The sequence below is a fragment of the Teleopsis dalmanni genome, chromosome X, assembly GCF_002237135.1.
Source record: "Teleopsis dalmanni isolate 2A chromosome X, ASM223713v2, whole genome shotgun sequence".
NCBI classification, from domain to species: Eukaryota; Metazoa; Arthropoda; class Insecta; order Diptera; family Diopsidae; genus Teleopsis; species Teleopsis dalmanni.
The window spans coordinates 21,455,847-21,478,642 of NC_051848.1; the positions used below are offsets into that span (position 1 = coordinate 21,455,847).

The following is a 22,796-nucleotide window of genomic DNA, read 5'->3' on the forward strand; positions in this document are numbered from 1 at the left end:
ACACAGAAAGCCATTTTTAACTATAATAATGGCAAATAATACAATCGATATTCCGTTCATTGTGAGTATTATTTTATTTTATAATCATTAAATAGATTTCTTAGAGCACCAAAAGTTTTATAATAACTATAAAATATTGATATCAATAATATATAGGACTCGGATTCGGATTTAGAATCGGATTCCGATGACAACGTCATATCTGAGGACGAAAATAAAGAAATGAGTGATACCATTAAAAAACAGTATGCAACTAGTTTCGCGTTGATTAAAGATATCGTAGATATGAAGAAAATCACAGATTATATTGAAAATATTGCAAAATGTTATCCGGAGAACGCTCATGTAAAATACTAAATTCTCTTTATTTATAATACATTAGAATTATTAAAATAAATATTTATTCATTCAGGATATGTTAGAAGCTAGTAAGGCAGAAAAAAAGAAACTTTCCGATATAGAGCAAAGGTTCGAAGAAAAATTGACTAAAAGTCCTCTCCATGTTCTATTAGTTGCCAACCATTTTCATCATCAGTGGAATAATAGTGATTCCCGTGATAAATTTGATAAAAAGTTGGAGATTGAAATTCTTTCGCGCATAATCTTGTTCAGTTATGACAACGAATCTGAAATAATAATGTTATGCAGCATTACAAATTTGACTGAAGCGGAAGAATATCTAATGAATCATACACATTTGGTTAGCATGCAGAAGTTGGACTTACTAACGGCATACACCCTATATTTGTATATGGATAAGAAAACTCTTTCGACTAAAAATGCACTTAATCACTGCATTAACCTAAGTGCTATACTAGACGAAGTCGAAGTGTGTCATATCAGTCCTGATGTTAGCATAAAACTACAATTCGCAGAAATAAAACAGGAAAATAAAGACAATATTCATATACTACGGGAAAAAATCATACTTATACTACTCAGTATAACCACTGCCATCCAACTGGTAAGAAAAACCTTAAAATTAAAAAAAAATTATTCATAATTAGTTAAAATTTCTTTTGTTTTGTGATAAACCATGTATAAGAGCATCTTTCTTATATCTGTAGATTTTCAATGATTACTCAACTGGACCACCACATGAAATCTTTACTGAACAAAACACTGATGGGTCAGAAAATGAGTCACTAGACGAAGATACTCGTAACACTGATGAACTTGAAATAGATGAATTTCCTATTGGACCGTATAATGATGCTGTTGTTGATAATGAAGTCATTGACTGTGACTTAGCAGTAGAAAATGCAACTCTCACTAATGACAACAATGATAATAGAGAATTTGGTGGTTGTCAAAATCACAGAATGGCTGCGTTTACACAGAATTATGGTAGCGAAATTCAAATGGATGATGAGTCCATACTTTCAGATAGTCATAGTCAAACGGGAAGCGAACTCTTCGATAATATACCCGAGGACGAGGAATACCAAAATGACCAACAACATTCCATGGTACATCACCCCTAAGAATTCGACTGTAGAGGTAGACCTCAACATCTTTAGTAATTTGGAGCTTTTTTATGAATTTTCAAATACACAAAATTCTAAGATTTTTAATATTAACAAAATAACCTCATTGTTTCATATACTTTTGTCTTCAAAACGAATATATGTATTTAAAAAATTAATTTATGAGTGTATATATAAAACGTTATAGTAAATTGAACTATCAGAAACACGTAGGTAAACGTTTTCTCTTGTTTCGGATCTTATGATGTGGATAACCCGACAACATGGTGAGGTAGGTTTCTATACGAATCAGCTTCTTAGCGAACATAGCTGCTTTGTGCAGTATCTAAATATTGTTAAATATATTATTATTAGAAAAATAAATTATTTAAAAAATAAATTCTATATTTATTAACATAGATAATAAATTTTTTCCGATTAGAAAAACCAAAAAGTTCTTGTCTATTTCTAGCAATAGCCATTCATAACCAAACTCAATACCGCATTTAAAATCTTACGTTTGTTATTATCGTATGTACGTTTATATTTTCTTTAGATCATATTTTCTCACTAATGTCGGCCTACCAGTAGGCCCACAATGTGATCAGCGAATTTGTTTCTGACTCTATGTATTAAATACTCATTGGATCAGCGAATTTGTTCTCGATGTACACTCCATGTATTACTCTCTACAGATCAGCTAATGTGTTCCCGATGTTCACTCTTTGTATTAAATACTCATTGTCCCTACTTTCTTCAGCTTGCCACTGACTGCTCGTTGAAAAAAATTCAATCATCTGATCAGATAATATATATCACGCATAGAACATGTATTTTCTGAAGTGTGTTTTTTTATAACACATAAATTAAAGCACGTCGTCGTCATTTTAATGCATCCAAAGGAATGACGTCGCTTATTGGGCAATTTTTTCTTCACCTTTCTTTTTCATTCTTTCTTCTACTGAAACACACGCTATGTATGTACGTAAAAACAACAATAAAACACTTAAAGCACAAACATTCAGCAGTTAACGCGGAAGCAAAGCAAAAATAAAAACAAATTACACGCAATACAAAAGCAAAAACAGAAAGTCAACAGCAAACAAAAAACAAAAAAAATTCAGTACATTGAAAATAAAGTCAGTGGGAAAAAGGTTAACGGGCAAACGAAGTAACCTAAAGCATAGAAAGGATGCTGACCCCGCTAAAGTAGACTAATCGTTCGATTTTTGTTTGCCTACATAATGAAGTTGTTACTACAGCTTTGTAACATGCACGCAGAAACACATACACTTACGCACAGTGTCATGTGTCTACACATACCCCTATTAACGTTTATATGAAGTTCTGAAATATTTTGTTTTTGTTGCTGCAAATTTGCGCAAAACGTTTTAGCGTAGCGCCTTGCTTTGTTTGTTTTCTTTATCGGTGTTAGTGCCAGTATGGCCGTTAGCTTTGTTATGCTTGCTGCCAACGCAGAATTGCGTTAGCGCATTGTCACATTGCCAAAGTAGCTATTGTTGTTGTAAGTTTCACTTATTTTTTTTTGCTGAATTTTTTTGTTTTGTTGTTGTTGTTTAAAGGGGTTAAAGTGTTTAGGTCTTTGTATGTTTGCGTCTAAGGGCTTATTTGTCCCATTGTGGTTAAATATTTGTTGAAAATGTGCGGATATTATTTTAGCCCAGATAAACAACAACAGCCGCCGGTAATGGTGGACCGTATGTAAACGTCGCTTATGGTGCAGCAGCCGCAGTCGCTGTCGCTGTCGCTGTCACTGTCATAGCCGCATTCGTATTTATTTAACGCTGTCGTTAGTTGTGTTTGCATAAGTTGTAGTTCTATTTGTGTTCACAATTTGCAGTACAGAATTGGAAAGGTCATAAAACGAAAGGATAATGGCTTTTGGTTGTATATGTAAGACTAAATTACAAAAAAAGCTTAGGAAAACAAATACAACAACAAATACTTAACATAAACATTTTGAATATGAGCGGATGAATGTGTGTATGAATGCGGCTTAAAAGAAATTCAAACAAAAATACAAAAACAATTTGTTAGGAGAATTCATTGGGGCTTAGATAAAAATCAAAATAAGTCATAAAGCCTCTCCACAACTATTTTAATTTTGGTTAAATTAAAAATGTTCAAATTTCAATTATGTTTCTGGGTTTTATTAGTTCTTTCGTTTTTCTCTCGTTTTTCCCTATATGGTTTTTTATCTTTGTTCACTTATTTTATCTTCATAGTAAGGACTTCATTTTTGTAGTGTGATTTCAAAAAGGGACTACAAACTTGGTAAACAACAATCATTGGTCATTTGACCTTTTTTTATATATAAGTGAATTTTCAAAGGATACTTGGTGTTACAAAACTAGATGTTTAGAAGGTTACAGATCATTTGTGGCTAAGTTTAACGTTTAATATGCATCAAATTGAAGTCTAAGTAAGTTTATATTAGATTGGAATGGTAGCCTTCCACACCGAGGGCAATTTAAGCACAAATAATGGGTTGTTGGAATACTATGAATAAAAATCTATTTGGGATCAAGAATGTCAGATCAAGAAGACCGGCAAAACAGGTATAGAAACTGAAATAGTCGAAACATAAACATTGTCAAAGAAAATAAGCAGCATGTCTCTTCTATTTATTTAAGAGTGAATCATTCTGACACCAAAACCCACTTACACACAGATAATGGTTTCTTGTCATACCTTGAATAAACCGCTGTTCATAAACCAGATCAAGATGACCACCAAAACATGTAATATGGAATTTAAAACAGTCGGTATACAGACGATCTCGAAGAAAACAAGCATGACCACTCCATTTAAGTGAAAATGAGGCAATCTGACAAGTCTTTAATTTTGACTAAGTCACCAATTTTGAAAAAAAATAGCTTTGTCAGGTTGGAGTCGAAAGCGGCTGAAAAGATGTTAAATCTTTCATTCGCCAAAAATTCACACTGACACAAAGGAAGTGTATCATAGTTTTTTCTTTCTCTGCCTAGCCACTGTAACAACAATAGCATGTTGTGATTCCTTGTTTCAAGGAATTCCTTGTTTGAGCAATGTGGTATTTTAGAGAGTATATTGTTAACTTTAAATTAAAAATCTTCTTATTCAGACTCTGTAATTGTTTGGTGTTCGAATTAAAAACCTAATAATTTAGAGAATATGCCACAGTCGCCTATGTCGTATTATCAAAGACTACTATATCTATCTCATCTCAGAGAGCTATCTCTATCTCAGAGAGCCGACAAATGTAAAATAACTGAAATAGTACCATAGTCATCTGAAAGAAGGACTAATAAAACCTGATTCAATATCACCACGTGGCCTATATCAGTTCTACATCAGCAAATTTTATCAGAAACACATGATGACCAAAAAAATAAAAAAAAACTTTTTGTAAGGTTGAACCATAAAGCTCTAGTTATATGATATGCTATCTTTCTTCTTGTTTTCTCAAGTAACTTAAAATAACAAGCATTTTTAGTAACTTGCCACCAAAAAGGAAACATCATAAAGCAGGATAGCTTCAATAATTAAGCCGTTTGTCAAAAGTGGCCCCCAGATATTTTATGCTTACCACCCACCGTATCTCCGTGCCACCAACGCTCACTCCTGGAGAATGCTGTGTTTTGATCATCTTAGTTTTTCACTGATTTTTTCAACTGAAAATTCCGTGACATTGTGATGAAAAAAAATACTTTTCTTGAAATAAAACTTAACCTTTACAGCTCCTTGAGTCTATGCTATTTGTGATATTCTTCTCACCTAAATTGAATTTAAAGTTCATAGAAAATATTTAATTATCACGCCGTAGATATACGGATACATTTAATACTCCTCTACAAAGAAAAGGTTTATTTAACTGTTATTATTATTGACTTAACTCTAATGAATGAATATAGAATTCACAAAAATCAGTAAAAGTAAATTCAATTTCGAATCCTTTGCGAATATTTCTAACCCATAATTGCGAATAATATTTCTCTATAATTGTGCACTTGTATTCATTGAATTATATTTACTCCACAATGAATGAACAACATGGAAGAGCAATTTGCTGCTATTCTTTTCCAATGCATGAAAATCTAATTTTTATTCTTTTTACATACATATACGTATGTATGTGCGTTTAAAAGTTTAAAAAAATCAATGTATTTGTTAAACATACATACGATATATTTATTACGTGAAGTACTGTGATCTCTTCTACAGAAACGCAAAGCTCTAGCATCTCGCATAACAGCACACACACACACATACGCACACACGTACAAAGCGTATGGGTTTATGGAACAAACCATAAATGTTGAAATAAATTGAATTTTTAAGGTTCACACATGTGTGTGTGTGTGTGTGTGGTACTACACATCCTCTTACATTTTTAACAAAGTCCATTCATGGACAACAGCCATTTATGCGCCGTAGTTGCCATTTTAACAGTTATAGTCTCTGCACTGCTGACAATGCTGCTGTCTCTGCTGCCTCTGCTACCTCTGCTACTGCAAGCAGTGTTCGTATTGAACCTCTGCTACCTCTGCTACTGCAAGCAGTGTTCGTATTGAAGCGCTGTCAATACGCAATAGGTTTTTATGGTTTTATGCCGCAAGCGATCACCTTTTATGACTATCAAAGTGATTTAACAAAATAGCTCAATGACAACAACAACAATAGCGCCAAAAACAAAAATAACAACAACAACAAAAACACGAAGAACCACAAAAGATTTGAACTAAAAAGCGATGCAAAGCAAAGCAAAGTGTGTCCTTTTCACACCCGCTCACCAAATATTACCACATATCAAACGTTATGCTTTTTTGTTATTTAAATAGCTTCGAGCACTTTTTGTAATGCCGTTTAGAAAAATACAAAAGAGGGCTTGTAAGTACAATATAAGACGAAAATTATGATTTTCCGCATGTGTGTGTGTGTGCGCGCGTATTTGTTTATGTGCAAGTGCTATGTATATGTGTAGGAATTTTATTTTTCTCCACTTTATAAAATCCAATTTACCCTTTTTAATTTCAAAAACACGTTGAAAAATTGTCATATTTTTTTTTTTTTTTTGACCACTTTTCTTTTCACCTTGAGCCAAAATAATTTAAGGACATAGTAGAGAAGAGAAGAAACACAACAGCTACACTTTCTGTGACAAAAAAATGTGTATATAAAACCTAATTGGTTGTATGAAAAGTATTGACCAGCTCTTAACTTGTAGTCTATTTTATCCATATGTTTTCTATTCAAGTGCTTGGTTGTATGAAAAGTCTTGAGCAGTTCTCAAATAATGATTTACTATATATATATATATATATATATATATATATATATTTATTTGGTTTTTGGTAAAAAAAAAATTCAGTGGAGAGAGTCTCAAGATTTAAGATTTCGGGTATGAAAAAATTAATTACCCATAAAAACTTCAAAATTAAAAAAAACCTACAAAACAATTTCGAAACTCTCCTAAATAAACCATAAATGAAATGAGTATTATAAATTAAACTAGTGTTATGAGAAATTATTCATTATTGGGTTAAGGCCGTAATCTGATAAGGGGTTGTTATGCTTTTTCAGTAAAAAAGAAAGTTATGAAAATGTGACATTACATACAAATTGTCTCACTAAATTGAGTTTACATTCATAACAAAAAAAAAACAAAAACTACTCTCCACTCACGTAGGCATAGATATGTGGGTCTAATAACCCATTCAAGAACAAATAAAGTATCAAATCCTGAAATGTATTCAAATTAGAAAGATTAAAGAAAGTGTCGTCCGGATTTAAAATTTAAGTGGAATAAATATTTGTGTATTCATATTTTTAATGTTAAAATAAGTGGAAAACTTTCAGTATCTGGCTTTATTACTTATAAAGCCAGATACTTGAATTATCCTTCTTATATAGTGAACTCATATTCTGTATGATATTTAGTATATTTAGTAAGACAACAGAACTTTAATGAAATCTAAACATAACGTTCTTTAGGCTCCAGAACGTTTGGCAGAGAGACTCAAAGAAGAGAAGTGGTCGTATTGCTTAACAAGTCGTTAAACACTTGGTATCCACTAGGCAATCTTCGGCTGAAGGGTTTATGTTTGATTAAAATTATTTTAAGTCAAATATGACAAAAACTTTTTATTTAAATAGGAAAGAGTAAATAGTAATAACATAAAAAAAATTATTTTAATTAAGCCTTCACTTCCTAACAATGTCTTAAGGCGGTCTACAATTAAACTGTTGTGATAATGTCAATAAGTATTGCGATTACATCACAGGCGAAGCCCCCAAATTTTAAATATATGATATTAAACTGGGTGATCTTTATTTACGATCTTTTTTCTTAAACAAATTTTTCTTTTTTACTATAAAACTATCTCCAGAAATTGTTTCAAATAAACAAAAAATTGATCCACTGCTGAGTTGTTTGGATATCGCCAAGTATATATTACTTGACAATTACTAATGATGCTATTAAACAGTATTAATAGGATTATACCTTATTAAATACGATTTGGAATTAGAATAAAAAGACTTCTTAATAATAATTTTAAAGAACTAACATACATGACTTCCTGCGAATATTTCAAAAGTATGGTATATTAATGTTGTAACTAAAACGCTTATGAAAATTGTTCACCTTTTATAACGATAATAATTATCGAACTACTCAATCTAATAGGAAATTTCAAAACGTACTTATCTTTCTAATAAAAAATTTGAAGTTTTTTAATTTGCATTGATCCAAAAAAATATTAATTTTCACGAAGAACTGAAATTTGTCTAAAATTCTTCATCTAAACCACACTATGCTTAACACACTATATTATTTTATTTATACTGTAGAAAGTGCTAATATCAAGCATAAATAAACTGTTCACAACATTATTATCAGTTTGTGCTATATAAGTAAACGTAGAAATGTCCACCTCTATTGTGTAGTTTAATATATTGACGTAAATATAGCAGAAGAGTTTAATCCTCTTCTTCATTGAGTTCACAATATCTTTATTATATATAAAGATATATATATCTATATTGAACGTGAACAAAATATATGGGCCATAATGATGTTCCGAGATACTCGATCAAGCTTTCATAAAACTTCCACTGTTCATTTTCTTATAAAACGAAAAGGGAGTGGTCTTTAAAATAGGATAAAAAATGTAGAAGAATTTTAGAAGCGTACTTTTTGTTTCGTAAAGTAATCAAGCACTTGTGAAATATAAAGGAACGCTAGAGAGCATATTATTCTTTCATTCGAATGCGGCGCAAATACACTTAAAAAATCTATAAACTAAGTTTAAAATTTTTAACTAGCCAGATTGGCCCATTTAACTTTTAAAAAATTTCTTATTACCTTTATCACAATCTGTATAATCTCGTCGTTGATTTACCTTCAGAATAAGTTTAGGTATTTGGGGCTTCTTAATAAAAACAACGCTTCATTAGTGCTACATTTACTGAAATTGTTTCAGGCCACTAATATTTTAGAAATCCCTGGAAAGAAACTCTGCATGACGATGAAGAAACTATCAGCCATTTTCTGTGTTTAATTGCTCAGCTTTGATTGCCAGAAGGAACTGGCTTTTAAGGAAGTACGGACCTAATATATTGTGAAAGTGTTCAGTGATAAGAAGAAAAAAATTTTTCATCAAGAAGAAGAAATCAAATCATCAAGAAATCAAATACGCTCAAGAATGTAGCCTTAATTATCTAAATTTCTAAAGAAGAATATTGTAAAGCAGGCTGCGGTTCAGTCACTGAAACCACCCATTCAAGAAGTTTTTTTATTGCAAGTGACATTTATGACACATCCATTTTTTCGTATAAATTTTGACTAAAAATATGCAAAATGTTAATAATATATTATTGTTATTTATAATTTTAACACCAAATTTTTTTTTTAAATATATGCAAACTAAATTAGATTTCAGTCTGGCCTCATATTGTTGTTTTTTTTTTTTAAGTGGAAAACTATTTTAAATTATTAATTTGAGCTTATGCTAGTTTCATATCACTAAAGATGGCGTATCCTAGAGATACCCTGTAGACTACTAAACGCAGAGCAGTACCAGTTGGTAGTCAATAAAAATTATCCGGCACATCTTAAAGTCTTCGCGTTTCTCTCTACCGTGTTTTTCATCATGACAAGTCCAAAGAGAGAAAGCAAAATTGTTAAGTTTTTGCTGAATAAAAGAAATGCGGGAAGAGGAAAAAGAGAAAAAAAAAGTAGGTGAAGTTGGATAAAAACTGACACATTCTGCTGGAAACACTTGAAATGTCCAAGTCAAAATGAAAACAGGAAAAAATCCTTTTTTATTGCTTCAGTTAAGCTAATTTTGCACCCTTTGTCCTTAATGTTTGTTTAAAGGCTTTTTTTCACCTATTATTCTGAAACTTTCTTCATTGTACCTTACTTAGTTTGTATTCTTTTTAAGGATTCTCGTTCTGAGTAGTTCATTTTTATGGCCATTTTTTATTCAACGACAAGGTAAGCAAGCGGAAATTATGCTTAATGTTCTGGACATTATCTTAACGTACTAACTTTAGTAATTATGTGTCTACAGTAGACAAAAAAGGAAATATAAAAAAATAAATTGAAAGTTGGTGACAGTTTTAATGTTTTAACTTTTTTACACCAATTTTGTATTAAATATTTGCAGTCCTTTTTGTTAACATTTTCTCATAACTATATTATCGTTAATTTAATTCAGAGCATTTTACTTAATTAGTTAAGTTAAACTAGAAATTGGCTACCTTTTCGTCTTCCTTTGTTTAACTTTAGCACATTTGCCAAACAATTTTTGGACAAGCGTTCAAACGCAGGCATTTAAATAAAATTATGGTAAATATTTCTGGAACATCTATGGGATGAAGCGTTTTTGCAATTGGTAGTAACCTCACTTAATTCAAAATTTATACTGGACATTTGCGTCTAATTAAGATAAGATGTATTTAAAAAAGTTCTACAACACATAAATAACAGAATTGGAGAAGACGTGGAATTATTCCTAATTGAAATAAATGAAAACACAATTTAAGGAAATAAGTTAAAAATTTTCTTATTCAGTAGACATTTCTTTGATATATAACCATTATGGAAAGTTTCTCAAATCCTCATAACGCTATCGATTATTTTATGCTATATTATTATAGAAATGCAGAATTATATGTGAATCAATTAACATTTCATAAATAGTACCCAAGAGTGCATTTTTAGTATTCATAAATCACATGATCCAGGAGAACACTCTTTGATATCGAATACTTAATACCTTATTGATATCTATAACAATAGACCTACATGTAGCATAATCTCATTAAAATCAAACGCTATCCAGAAACACGCATAGATATATATATAGATGATTCGTTGTGTATAGTTATGTTCCGGGCGTAATTAACAGTCAACAAAACTCTCTTGATAGTAAAAAATTAGTTGATCAATTTGGGTCAAAGCCGCTGAAAACTACTTTGGCAAGTTTTTCGTAGATAGACTATAGAAGTTTTACACTGAGTCATACACAATAATGACCAAATATTACCTGATTAAAATAGGTTTTTGATAAAGAAAAGTTTTGTCCATGAATGTAGCAAAAAACTATAGAAAAATGCTCAAATATTCCATATAAAAGCGATTAATTAATGTTTTGAGATACATGATTTCCATTCCATAAATTTTAATTAAAATTTTGGTTATTTTTTTTATTATTTATAGCCAAAAAGAATAAATTTGAATCTGGAAAATTTCTTATTTTTTTATTATATATAGCCAAAAAGAATAAATTTGAATCTGGAAAATTTCAAGTATGCTAAGTAAGACCACATCTATACTTTATTCTTTTCATTTTACATTCTAGGTGCTAATGCATTTATTAAGTATGAATTGACTTAAAGTCTAAACTAGATTTAAGTGAACTTAAATACAAATTGTCTGAGTAGCAGATTCTCTTTCAATAAAAATAAAAAAAAAAAAAAGAAACAAACAGAACAGAATTTATTTAGAAATTTCGAGTAGGGACTAAAATAACTTGGTATTTAAAAATATATATGCTCTATTAAATTGCAACATTCGACACATCGTAGCGCATTCCTCGATGCCACAAAAGGGAAACTCACAGAAATGCCACAGAAGGACAGAATTATTTTGTGTGGAATATTTTCGCACTCCATTTCTTTGTATACAAATTTGATTTTCAATTCAAATTTAAATTGAATTCCAAACTTCAGCTGCACTCCAAAATAACTTGAACGTACATCATTCAAACATTGCCAACAATTGCTGCCGGTGCGGCGAGAGTTACGATTGGATGCACTGCCAGAAAAGCTCCAGAACAACATGAAGGCAGATGTGTGTGCGATAGCGTATCGGTTTACAACTACAGAAATCAACTAAAGCAAGCAACTGCTATTTTACTGCTTATTTAGTGCACCTTAAAACGTCACCCCGCCAATGCAGTAACAATGGTTATGTGTCACTGAAGCTATTAAAATACACTAAATCCGATCTTGCACTTCTCTACACAAGCGCAATCACTTTGGCTACTAGTGCAATTGTTGTTAGTGCCCAAGTAAGGTTTATGGGTATGTTCCATTATGTGACATCGATTCAGGTGCGTTAGACATTTTACAAGAGTACTTCTTGTACTTTTCAACATTTATCGTCTCAACAGTCAACCTTATCTTCGGTGTCTTCGAGTCTTCTGCCCTGTTTACGTCCACATTGCGCGTTACTGTTCATTTCATTGTCGTTGTCCTTTTCACTGTCGTCAGTTTTGAACATTTGAACTTCCTGCTTGACTGCGGACAGGGCATTAAGATTTTGGCCCTTTACCAAAAATTTCATCTGCAATTAAATTTAGTCTAATGCACAACTGATTGTCATACCGATGAATCGTACGTGTGAGGTACACAATACTATCCCACAATCCAAGCATCACAGGAACGTTTCACATACTTTTTGGTAAACTTTCCGCTTAAGTTTTTCTTTTGGATTTCAATGATAATCCCGGAAAATTGTTTTCACACAAAATTCACTGAAATGCCAAATGTTTTCGATTGTGGCACACAGCATCATACTTATAGACAACTGCAGGCGTGAATAGTAGAGCAAGGCAATCAAAGTGGGTGTGGAAGACTTAAAATTAATTGAAAAATCAAACATTTATTTTCCACACTTTTATGTTTAATATGCGTATAAGAACGTAAATAAAATAAATAGAAATTAAATGTTACCAGCAAAGAATGTTCAATGCCAGCAAAGAATAGTGTTTAAATTCATGAAGGAAACTTTCATCAAAAAATCTATAGAACTCTTTTATTATTAAATAATAGGCCATAAATGTATCCCGCGACCTAAAAGAACTATTGTGCACCTAAAAACCCAACTAAAACAATTCTAGACTATTTATAAATATCGTAAATGCTGTGGGCTTAATTTTACCTATTTGCTTTGGGACTAAGATCCCGTTTCCAATGTAGTCAAATCTACGTCTTGCAGCCGCTGGGCAGTTGGATATAACATGTTCTAATGTTTCCTTCTCTTTCCTTCATGGCAGAGTCGACAGAAATTATTTTCTATTACACCTATATTCTTCATGTAGTAATTGATTCTGCAGTGTCTTGTAAGAAGTTCTGTGTAGAGTTTAATATTGTTTCAGATAAGCTTTAAGATAGCGTCAACTTTAATGTGTTCAGGATCAGTGAATCATCTTCACTGCCGCATGCCTGTTTCGACTCCCCAGTGTTCAATTAGATTTTGTTTCTTCCGTTCACATAATATGTTATATGTGAAGCCATTTGTTATCGCACACAATGACTCTGGACCAATGAATGGAATACATGCACCCTTCTTTGCTAGCGAGTCTGTTATTTCATTGTCCTCATATCCCGGTAACCACATAAGAATCACATAGTTCCTCGATGCTAGAGTATTGAGAAGTGAAAAGCATTCCCACACCAACTATGAAATTATAGAACTATCAGAAACTGATATCGTAAGACTCACAAAGTTCTAAATCTATCAAAACAGACATTAGAAGATTCACAATTTTTTCTAAGTAAATTGATTAATTAAAACGATACAAATAGTTTTTAAGATAGAAATACACATATCACAGAAACCCTCTGTACATAGGAAAACCAAATTTATCAAAAGTGACAACAAAAGTGATATCAAAAGTCTCAGAGATTTCTCAAAATTCAGGTACATGGGAAAGTCTGTATGTGAAAAGCATACGGACATAGATATTAACTCTTACAAGTAAACAATGACTTTAAAATAAATAACAGTAAAGAATATTACACACCACGATTTTCTGCTACATTACACGTATTAATTTTATTCACACTAAAATCTTTGACTATTGAAGTTATAGGACCTAAAACACTAACTGCCTGTAATACTGCATTCTTTGTAGAACTATCTTTTTGACTACATTGCTTATTGTATCCAGATACATTTAAATGTTTGATTTAAATGTTTAAAAAAAGATATTGAATTGCTGATAACCAACACATCTTACACTTAACAGATGGTCTATTTGTAGGTAGGTTATTAATATGAGAATACCTATGTAATCAGGAATACGAACATCTTGTAATATGAATCATGGGATAGCATAACAACTCCACTGGCCATAAACGTGAAGTCTAATACACAAATTCACTTGTAAATCCAACTTATAAGTAAAAAAGAAATAACAGTCAAGCATATTAGTCTCGGTGCTCTCTGGTTACATTATTTATATTATGTAGATGTCAAACACCTGTCAGTATCTAAAATTAGACAAACAATATTTTCATTGAGTACTATGATGAGTACTAGACTCTATTGCCTTTTTGATAGTAAGCTGATAAGTTATTGGTCTTACATATATAGCGCTGGATCCACTTGTCCAATATATAGCGCTAGTATTAGTAAGATATCTGTTCAAAATAGAAAATACTTAGTACACAAATAGTTAATGTGGTTTTTATGAAATAACTGTTTATTAATAGTAATAGGAAGCGATTTCTAAATAAGATGCTGTTGTTTTCCACCGAGTGACATAATTTTTATCTCTGTATATAAATTTTATAAAAATTGATCAACTTTAGAATTGAACTACAGTAAGAGATTTTAAGCTTGATATATAAAAATATATAACGTCAAATATAGCATGACGTGTTATTGCAGAAACCCAGTATCGCGAATAAAGGATATTATTTCAGTTTTTGGTTCCAATAAATAAAATACTTGACTTCTACCTCTTCTACGATGAGTCGACATTAAACGCAAGGTGAGCAAGAATTCAATTGTGATGTTTTGATCCTGCGAAATTGGGAACTCTTCGTTATGCATTTTTTGGTATTTCGCTATGATATATAATATATATAATATTTATGTAAACTATAAAATGAAATTTTTATTTACAACGGAATTCCTCCAAAGTCAGTCCTGTACTTGGTGTTGCATGTCCCTGAAATACTTTTTCTGTTTTATTTTGTAATTGTGGATGAGTCTCTGAAATTTTGATAAGTGTCTGAATTAAATTATTCATTGTGAACGGGTTTTCTTCAAATCATGCCAAACTTTAATACCACATTGTTGTTTTTACTTAAATTTTTTTTTTTAAAACATTTTTAATTTCGTAATTTTTTTAAAAATTTTAAAAAAAGTGTGATATAAAAAGTATTTCAATGCTACTAGTCGAATTCGTAATACTACACCCATATTTTGTTCTATATTTTTGAATAACATTACTATCGTTTTAAATCCTCAATTCTTATAGTATTTATTTATTTGAATATCTTATATCTTATTTAATTGAAGGAAAGAATATAGTAGATAAACAAATATTTAATTTAGAAGTTTAGTATTGCATCTTGGGAAATAGTTTTGTTGAAAAGTTTTATTTTTGTAGATAAAATGGATATCGATGCACTTTAGATGATAATTTGCCTACAAGCACATGTCAAAGTTTACTACCAAAAATAACTACCAAACTAGTACTGAAAATTTGAAATTCGCTATTGTGATATGATCCTCTAACATATGATATATAATATAACTGACTTTATCTCTTGGCACATAATATATATGTGTTACTAACTAAAGGCCTCAGTAGCCAGAGCTATATGTTAGTACATGTTAGTATTAGTTTTATAAACTAAACTATCATTATTAATAAATAAAAAAGATATATGTGTTGCTACAAATAAAATATTTTTAAAATATTTTTATTGAGGGTTTTTAATTTCTCAACTCTTTTTATCTATAAACAAAGAAATGTTTAACGGAGAATTGTCAACTCCCTTTATATGCTCAATAAAGACCCAACCACAACTAATCGAACGCAAATAATCTATCACTTAATCCAATTGTTGGAGTCATAAATATAAGATGTTCTTTCTCTTTCTTACAAGTCAACCGACTTGTAATCTATTTTGGATCATGGCACTATATTATTTATTTTAAATTACTTACATCATGTTTTTTTTTGTATGGCTTTTTCTTGCTATTTTTACTTGACATGGTTCCAAATATGGTATCCATACCGCTGTCGAACATTATATGTAGAGTTTTTAACCTCAGAAAATGTGAACATAAATTTATAAACTTTCAGTTGGGTGCAATACTACCACAATTGTAGCAGACAACGAATTATGGAGTTTATATTCTCTCAGCTATACGATCTTCCAACTCAACGGCTTGACTTAACGTTTACATTTTTAACATGCAAATAGATTATATCCCAAATTGTTTAAAAGTTTCAGGCTTTTTATAGTACCAAAATGAATATTATATAAAGCAATGTTGCGAGTTTCCTACTATTGGACGAATCAAAATCGGTGATGAACTTAACCAGCTGCCTTTATCTAGATTTACAAAAAGTTTGAATTAACTAACTTTTTTATTTTAAGTACTTACCAGTGGATGATGGTTTCTAATTTTTATTTAAAACACGACAAAAAATGTCATCCAATGTAGTATATAGTACTATAAATATCAAGTCTGATGTGATTGAGAGTCAGTCATCGATTTATGTAAATCATAACTCAGAAAGTTAATGTCGAAATGTTAGCATTTGAATTTTTGTGTTGATTGTCTGTTGTTAGAGCTGGATCTAATGAATGAAGGCACTAACAATCTGTTAACGTTACACTCAATCTATAGTACATTATTTGTTGAGTAGGTATGTAATTGTTTTTTCTGGCTGTTTCTGATTTAATGAACATAAGTGCACTGTTTATATTCTATATTTAAAATCTTTTTAAAAACTCGTTGCTTATAGAGTCCAAGATCGATGTGTTTTTATCACTTTTATTGAAAACTGGTTAGATCCTTTGTATTGAAATAATCTGTTGTTTTTATACCATGCTGAATAATGTTTTAACTAACCACGACAGTACTTTGTAGTCTCGTAAACGGTGGAGGAGTCCAGGAGTCGTCTGTTGTGATCGAACCGTGAAAACATATATGAAGAGCAGTGCTGCTTATTGTGTTTGATGTCAGTTCATTGTGGTGGTGTTGTGATGTATACATTGAGGATTTCTTTTAACAACAATAACATTTTGAAATAGCAATACATGGTAGTACTTATGAACTACTAAGTAGTTTTCCTATTGTAATGCACAAATATAAATAATGGAAATTCAACTTAAAAGTAGCAGAAGACAACTATTAGTGAAAATAAAGAAATTATTAATAATATGTTATATATATGAATATAATATGAAATTATATATTTACTTTCTTACAAAAGACAAGTACCTTAACTATAATATAATACATAACACAATTCCTTTAAGCTTAAAAGTATCCATTAAAATTGTTCAAATAATTGATATGGTTTTGTATTCAATGCACTTATTCAATGCACTCCTTAATTTGATTCCTTTCTCAAGAAAGGAATATATATTCTTAACATTTTGTGCATTAAATTTTTACAACTACAGCTTATAATTAAAGTTAAGCGGGCAACATTTCGCAATATGAAGCTCTTTTATCCTTTCTCCTTTAATAAATTTAATTGGCGAAACCCCGCTTTCAGTGTAAATTTGGTGGCTCTTTGGAAGGAAGTGTGAGTGTTCATCTGTAGAGATCCTGTCTTTATGTGTAAGTAAAGACAGGAGCAGCATAGATACATGGTGCAACGCTTGCTGCCGTCTTTTTGTGTCTTTTATGCGAAACGGAACAAAACCTGAAATTACTTTAATCATGCTCAGATAGTAATTTTCTTATTAAAATAAAATTGCGACTTTTTGTAGCAGACTCCGTTCGTCTGCAGCAGGTTTGAACGAGATGATAGCTCGCGTTGTGGTGTTTTCTTTTGGCCTGACAATACCTAAACGCCACGGCGTCTGGCTTGTCGCTCAGCCAGTCATAAATTCTTATGCAAAGGATTCCGGTGCAATTGCAACGGTGAGCAATAATGCAGATTTCACGTATCATTAGCAAGAAAGTGCTTTGCTTTGGATCTTTCGGTGTAAGTTGAAACTGAAATCGGGAATAAAGTTGTTAGCATGTGGCATTCTACCAAGTATATTTAATAAAAGGAGCAAAAATGTTGAAACATTTCACTCGGTTATCAATGTTTTTTTTTTGTGTTTATCATCATTATCTTATTCATCCTCATCCTCATACTCATGGACGAGATAGAAAAATAAATAAGCAAGCTCTCTGAGATTCTCTCTCTTTTAGATTGTGAAACGCGATTTTCAGTTAATGCTTTAGATTGATAAATTTATAAGTATAATATAAAAAATAAATTAAATCAAAATTTAGCTTTTTCAATGTCTATGCCATCTGGAGCTGCATCACAAGTTAATAGTTGTTGTTGTTGGTTGTAGTATTGAAGCTGTTACAACCTGTAGATTCCTCTCCGTGCTTGTTTGCCTATAAAATGCTAGATTCGGTGGTATAGTATCACATATGATATTATATCAAGACATATATATATACTTCATACATTAGATCAAATGACAATAACTTATATTTGTTTATACTACTAACACAAATTATAAAACATTGCATAAATTTATTATAGATATTTATTTTTTGTAAACTATCTTTATTAAGTATCATTATGTAGTATCTTTATGAAATATCTTAGCACAAAATATCTTTTAAGTACCTTAATATAACTTTTTTTAAAAAAATTCTGGGGTATACTTAAAGGTAACGTTACTTAGTTAGTTACAAATAAAAAATAGACGTCAGTAAACTTTAAAAACCTTACCAAAGTTGGTATAGTCTATTTTAAATAGATTGTTTCTTTGTACTTTATATAAAAAATAAATATATAAATAATTATTCATACATTGTATTATACATAAAGTATATTATATATATTAACATATATATTATATTATTTATATTTATATACATATTGTATTAAGCATATTATAATACTTTCTCAACTATCTCCAGAAGATCTTCTAATTATTTCAGATATAACAATCAATATAAATATATGTAATAATATATATATATATATTTATATAAACATATATATGTGTATATAGTGTCACTATATATTACCACTTAAAAATGTTATCGAAAGGAATCTTCACAGTGTATAAATCACCACAATCACAATACCACCACAATGAACTGACATCAAACACAATAAGCAGCACTACTCTTCATATATGTTTTCACGGTTCGATCACAACAGACGACTCCTGGACTCCTCCACCGTTTACGAGACTACAAAGTACTGTCGTGGTTAATTAAAAGATTATTCAGCATGGTATAAAAACAACAGATTATTTCAATACAAAGGATCTAACCAGTTTTCAATAAAAGTGATAAAAACACATCGATCTTGGACTCTATAAGCAACGAGTTTTTAAAAAGATTTTAAATATAGAATATAAACAGTGCACTTATGTTCATTAAATCAGAAACAGCCAGAAAAAACAATTACATACCTACTCAACAAATAATGTACTATAGATTGAGTGTAACGTTAACAGATTGTTAGTGTCTTCATTCATTAGATCCAGCTCTAACAACAGACAATCAACACAAAAATTCAAATGCTAGATTTACACCAATCGATGACTGACTGTCAATCATATAAGATATATATATATATATGTATATATAATAATATTAATTAAAGGAGATAGTTGAGAAAGTATTTCTCTCAATATATATACAAAGCAACAAAAAAATTTAATTAAAATTTAGTTAGGTGTTCTCTAAGTATAAAAATCACTAAATCCTTCAAATAAAGAATTCTTCGATATTTGAAGACAAAAAAATTAATTTTTAAGTGGTACATATTTACAAAACCCCGAAAAATTAATAAGTTATACTAAAGTTTAAAATACAAAATCAAATTTATTACAAATGAAAATATATTTTAAGGTAAAAAGATGCTTACAATTCTTAAATCAAATACTTAACACAATTGTAAACAAATTAATTATAATTAAATTAATATAGTTATAAAAATTAAATTTAATCCATACTATAATTGTACTGTCCATAGGATTGTTATAGAATTATAATTTTTTCTTCATGAAAATACTAGGTGATGTATACTGTACCAAACCGAAATAAATTTACAATATATCAATTTATTATATTACTTTTACTTCTGAAAGTTATATTATATATATCAAATTTATGTATATGTATATGTAATATTTTAGAAAAAAATTGTAAATGTGAGATATACATCTGTATACACCCAATATAAACATAAAAATAAAAAACAATTCATACAAATCTATGTTAGATTACAATTGAATTAATTTAAATTATTTAATTGAATTATAAACAATTATGAAATTAAATATATGTAAAAATTGAAATAAAAGCCATAAAAAAATAACAATTTAGTATAAAAAAGTTTTAAAAAAAGTTAAAAATGATCAAATAAAATCGAAAAAAGAAGAAAAAAGAAGAAATGAAAACGAAAATAACTAAATTGTCTTACTGGAATTATGATATGAATTTTAGAAGAATCTCCTTTTTTTGTTTGGTTGAGTTTTTGCATCTTCTTTGTCGTCTTTGATAGCTGATCCAGTAACCTTAAAATAGCAAAATAATTACCCATCAAAATCGTATAATTTACATAAGATACAAAGTAAGTATGACATTTTAAAAATAGATATTTGTAAAAAGAACATTCTATGGTATTGTCAATTATTTGGATGATTGGCAACTATGAAGAGAATACCTTCACCTTCACTATTATAAATATCTATTTTTAAAATTTTTTATTTACTTTGCTCTGTAACTTATATTTAAGAAACGTTAAAGTAAATATTCTTACATTATTTGTTGATTTCGAAGTCGAAGCAATAGTTTCACTATCAATTTTCTTAGTAAATTTTGGTAAAACTGCAATCAATATACTATATATTTCCAAAACATATTGTCTTGTGTAGTCATCATCTTCATTATTGAACCGTCTAAAGTACCAGATAATGAAATCTTTACAAGGACGATGGAAGGTTTCTGCTTCGTCTAAAATGAAGCTCAGCTTTGTGGCCAGCAAGACAGCTCTACGCACTCCTCGTGGAATATCCACTGAATAAAATTGCAATGCAAATTTTATTAGATAGTCTGAAGATTTTTTGTTAATTAAATGTTCATGTCTTCTTAAATAGTGCTCCAAGCAATCTGCTTCAAATAGTTTCCCGCAATTGGTCATATTATGTGTATCCAGTTCCTCCAAACATTCGTTTACTTTTCTTTCGAAATAATTACTACAAAAATTTGTTTTGATCGCTTTATCAATTGCAGGTTTTGTAAAGTAGTAACCAACTAATAAGTCTATCAATGTTAACTCTGCTGCAATTTTTACACAATATTGTTCAAGGTTTCTTATTTCTGTTCTTATGGTTTCAGGACTTCGCTGAAATCGAAAATGTTATAATTACTGGCTGACAATATGTAAAGAAATTTTTCACTTACTTTAGGTAAATTGTACAATTCCTCAACCAACTTTTCTAACATTTTAACCTTATCCAGTACATCAAAAACTTTTTGGAATCTACGTCTATTGAATTCGGACAGTACAATTGGCTCATTGATAGTTGTCTGCATGATATAATATTATTAACACTAATTCTTTATCTTTATTTAATTTAAAATCGTTTAATTTACCTGGGATTTAACCTCTGCCATATTTTTGTCTAAAATGAAACTATTATTCATAAAAATCCGTTGTTAGCAATTGCAAACAATTCTCTCCTCTACAATCTATGAAAAATTATGGGTGGTAAGAAACCCATATAAGAAAAACTTATAATATAAAAATATAATAGAGGTATAGTGAATCGAACAGTAGTGAATTGCAACAACAATGTTTTTATTTATTTTTAGTTAAATGAATTTTTCGGCTGACCAAGAATTAAATTTCAACATATGTGTTTAATTAATTTAACTATTCTTCAGCTGGTTTATATTTTTCGTTCTAATACAACACAGCAAGTGAATTTGTTAATGAACTTAATTAAATGTTAACGAAACTCCAAATCAGCACATACAAGTCAAATACGGCTTTGTAACACTGACTCTGAATTTCAAATTTTACAGGGCACAAGTGCAATCCTTGCTACTTACTTGCCAAGACTGCAAGATTATTAATGAATAATTTAATATAAGAAATAATACCCAAATTACTGATTATGAGTATTAAGCAACACTCGACACAGCTGTATCGATAGTCAAAAATATGTTTAATTAAAAATAAATAAAAATTTTGTTGTTGCATTTCTCTACTGTCATCACAAGTGGTGTTGATATTAAGTTATAATATATAAATTATAACATAAAAAAAGAAATTTTTTGTGAAAACGTATTTTCAATTGATATAATACTCTTCAATTAACAAACCTTTTCAGTAGATCGTTGCAAAGAGGTTTGGATTTGATAAATCACTTTGTGAACGTCCTTATGGTCACATAAAAATATTCGATAGCGTAACTAAACAAGCCGCCTCACTGCTTATATTGCGAGCCTAATATTAAAAAAAAAATATGTTTATATATACATAATATAATATATAATAATTTCTTTTGTGATGTATACATAGTTTGCTTTTCTTTACAAACATAGATCAAATTGTAGTGAAAATACTAAATTTATAGTGTAAACTAAATTCTATTTTTGAGATATTTAAAATAAATTCGAAATGCGGACTTTGATTATTTATAAATTTACTTTTATGCAGTATTTTTTTTAGTTATACCTATACCTATCTTACCAATTGAAAACATTTCTTCAAGTTCTTACCTAACAGCAAATATGTTTGAGTCAATGTAAGTCGAGAGTGAAAGACAAATCGACAAAAGAATTACTCTAAATACCAGGATAAC

General features: G+C 29.9%; 3 protein-coding genes across 3 annotated transcripts; 1 reads left to right on the forward strand and 2 right to left on the reverse strand.

Moving 5' to 3' along the window:
* The first annotated feature begins 202 nt into the window (after positions 1-202).
* LOC119690126 lies at positions 203-1,575 on the forward strand. Its single transcript, XM_038105118.1, has 3 exons — positions 203-345; positions 413-964; positions 1,068-1,575. Exons 1-3 carry the CDS (start codon positions 223-225, stop codon positions 1,482-1,484), a joined length of 1,092 nt encoding a protein of 363 aa, XP_037961046.1. The 5' UTR covers positions 203-222; the 3' UTR covers positions 1,485-1,575.
* Positions 1,576-14,448: 12,873 nt separating this feature from the next.
* Positions 14,449-15,094, reverse strand: LOC119662274. Its single transcript, XM_038071865.1, has 2 exons — positions 14,890-15,094; positions 14,449-14,831 (listed from the first exon to the last, which is right to left on the reverse strand). The coding sequence occupies exons 1-2, from the start codon at positions 15,014-15,016 to the stop codon at positions 14,644-14,646; spliced, it is 315 nt and encodes a 104-aa protein (XP_037927793.1). The 5' UTR covers positions 15,017-15,094; the 3' UTR covers positions 14,449-14,643.
* A 5,314-nt stretch (positions 15,095-20,408) lies between these two features.
* Positions 20,409-22,428, reverse strand: LOC119661965. The gene is made up of 5 exons (XM_038071492.1): positions 22,315-22,428; positions 21,583-21,678; positions 21,391-21,516; positions 20,747-21,331; positions 20,409-20,501 (listed from the first exon to the last, which is right to left on the reverse strand). The coding sequence occupies exons 2-5, from the start codon at positions 21,631-21,633 to the stop codon at positions 20,427-20,429; spliced, it is 837 nt and encodes a 278-aa protein (XP_037927420.1). The 5' UTR covers positions 21,634-21,678; positions 22,315-22,428; the 3' UTR covers positions 20,409-20,426.
* Positions 22,429-22,796: the final 368 nt, after the last annotated feature.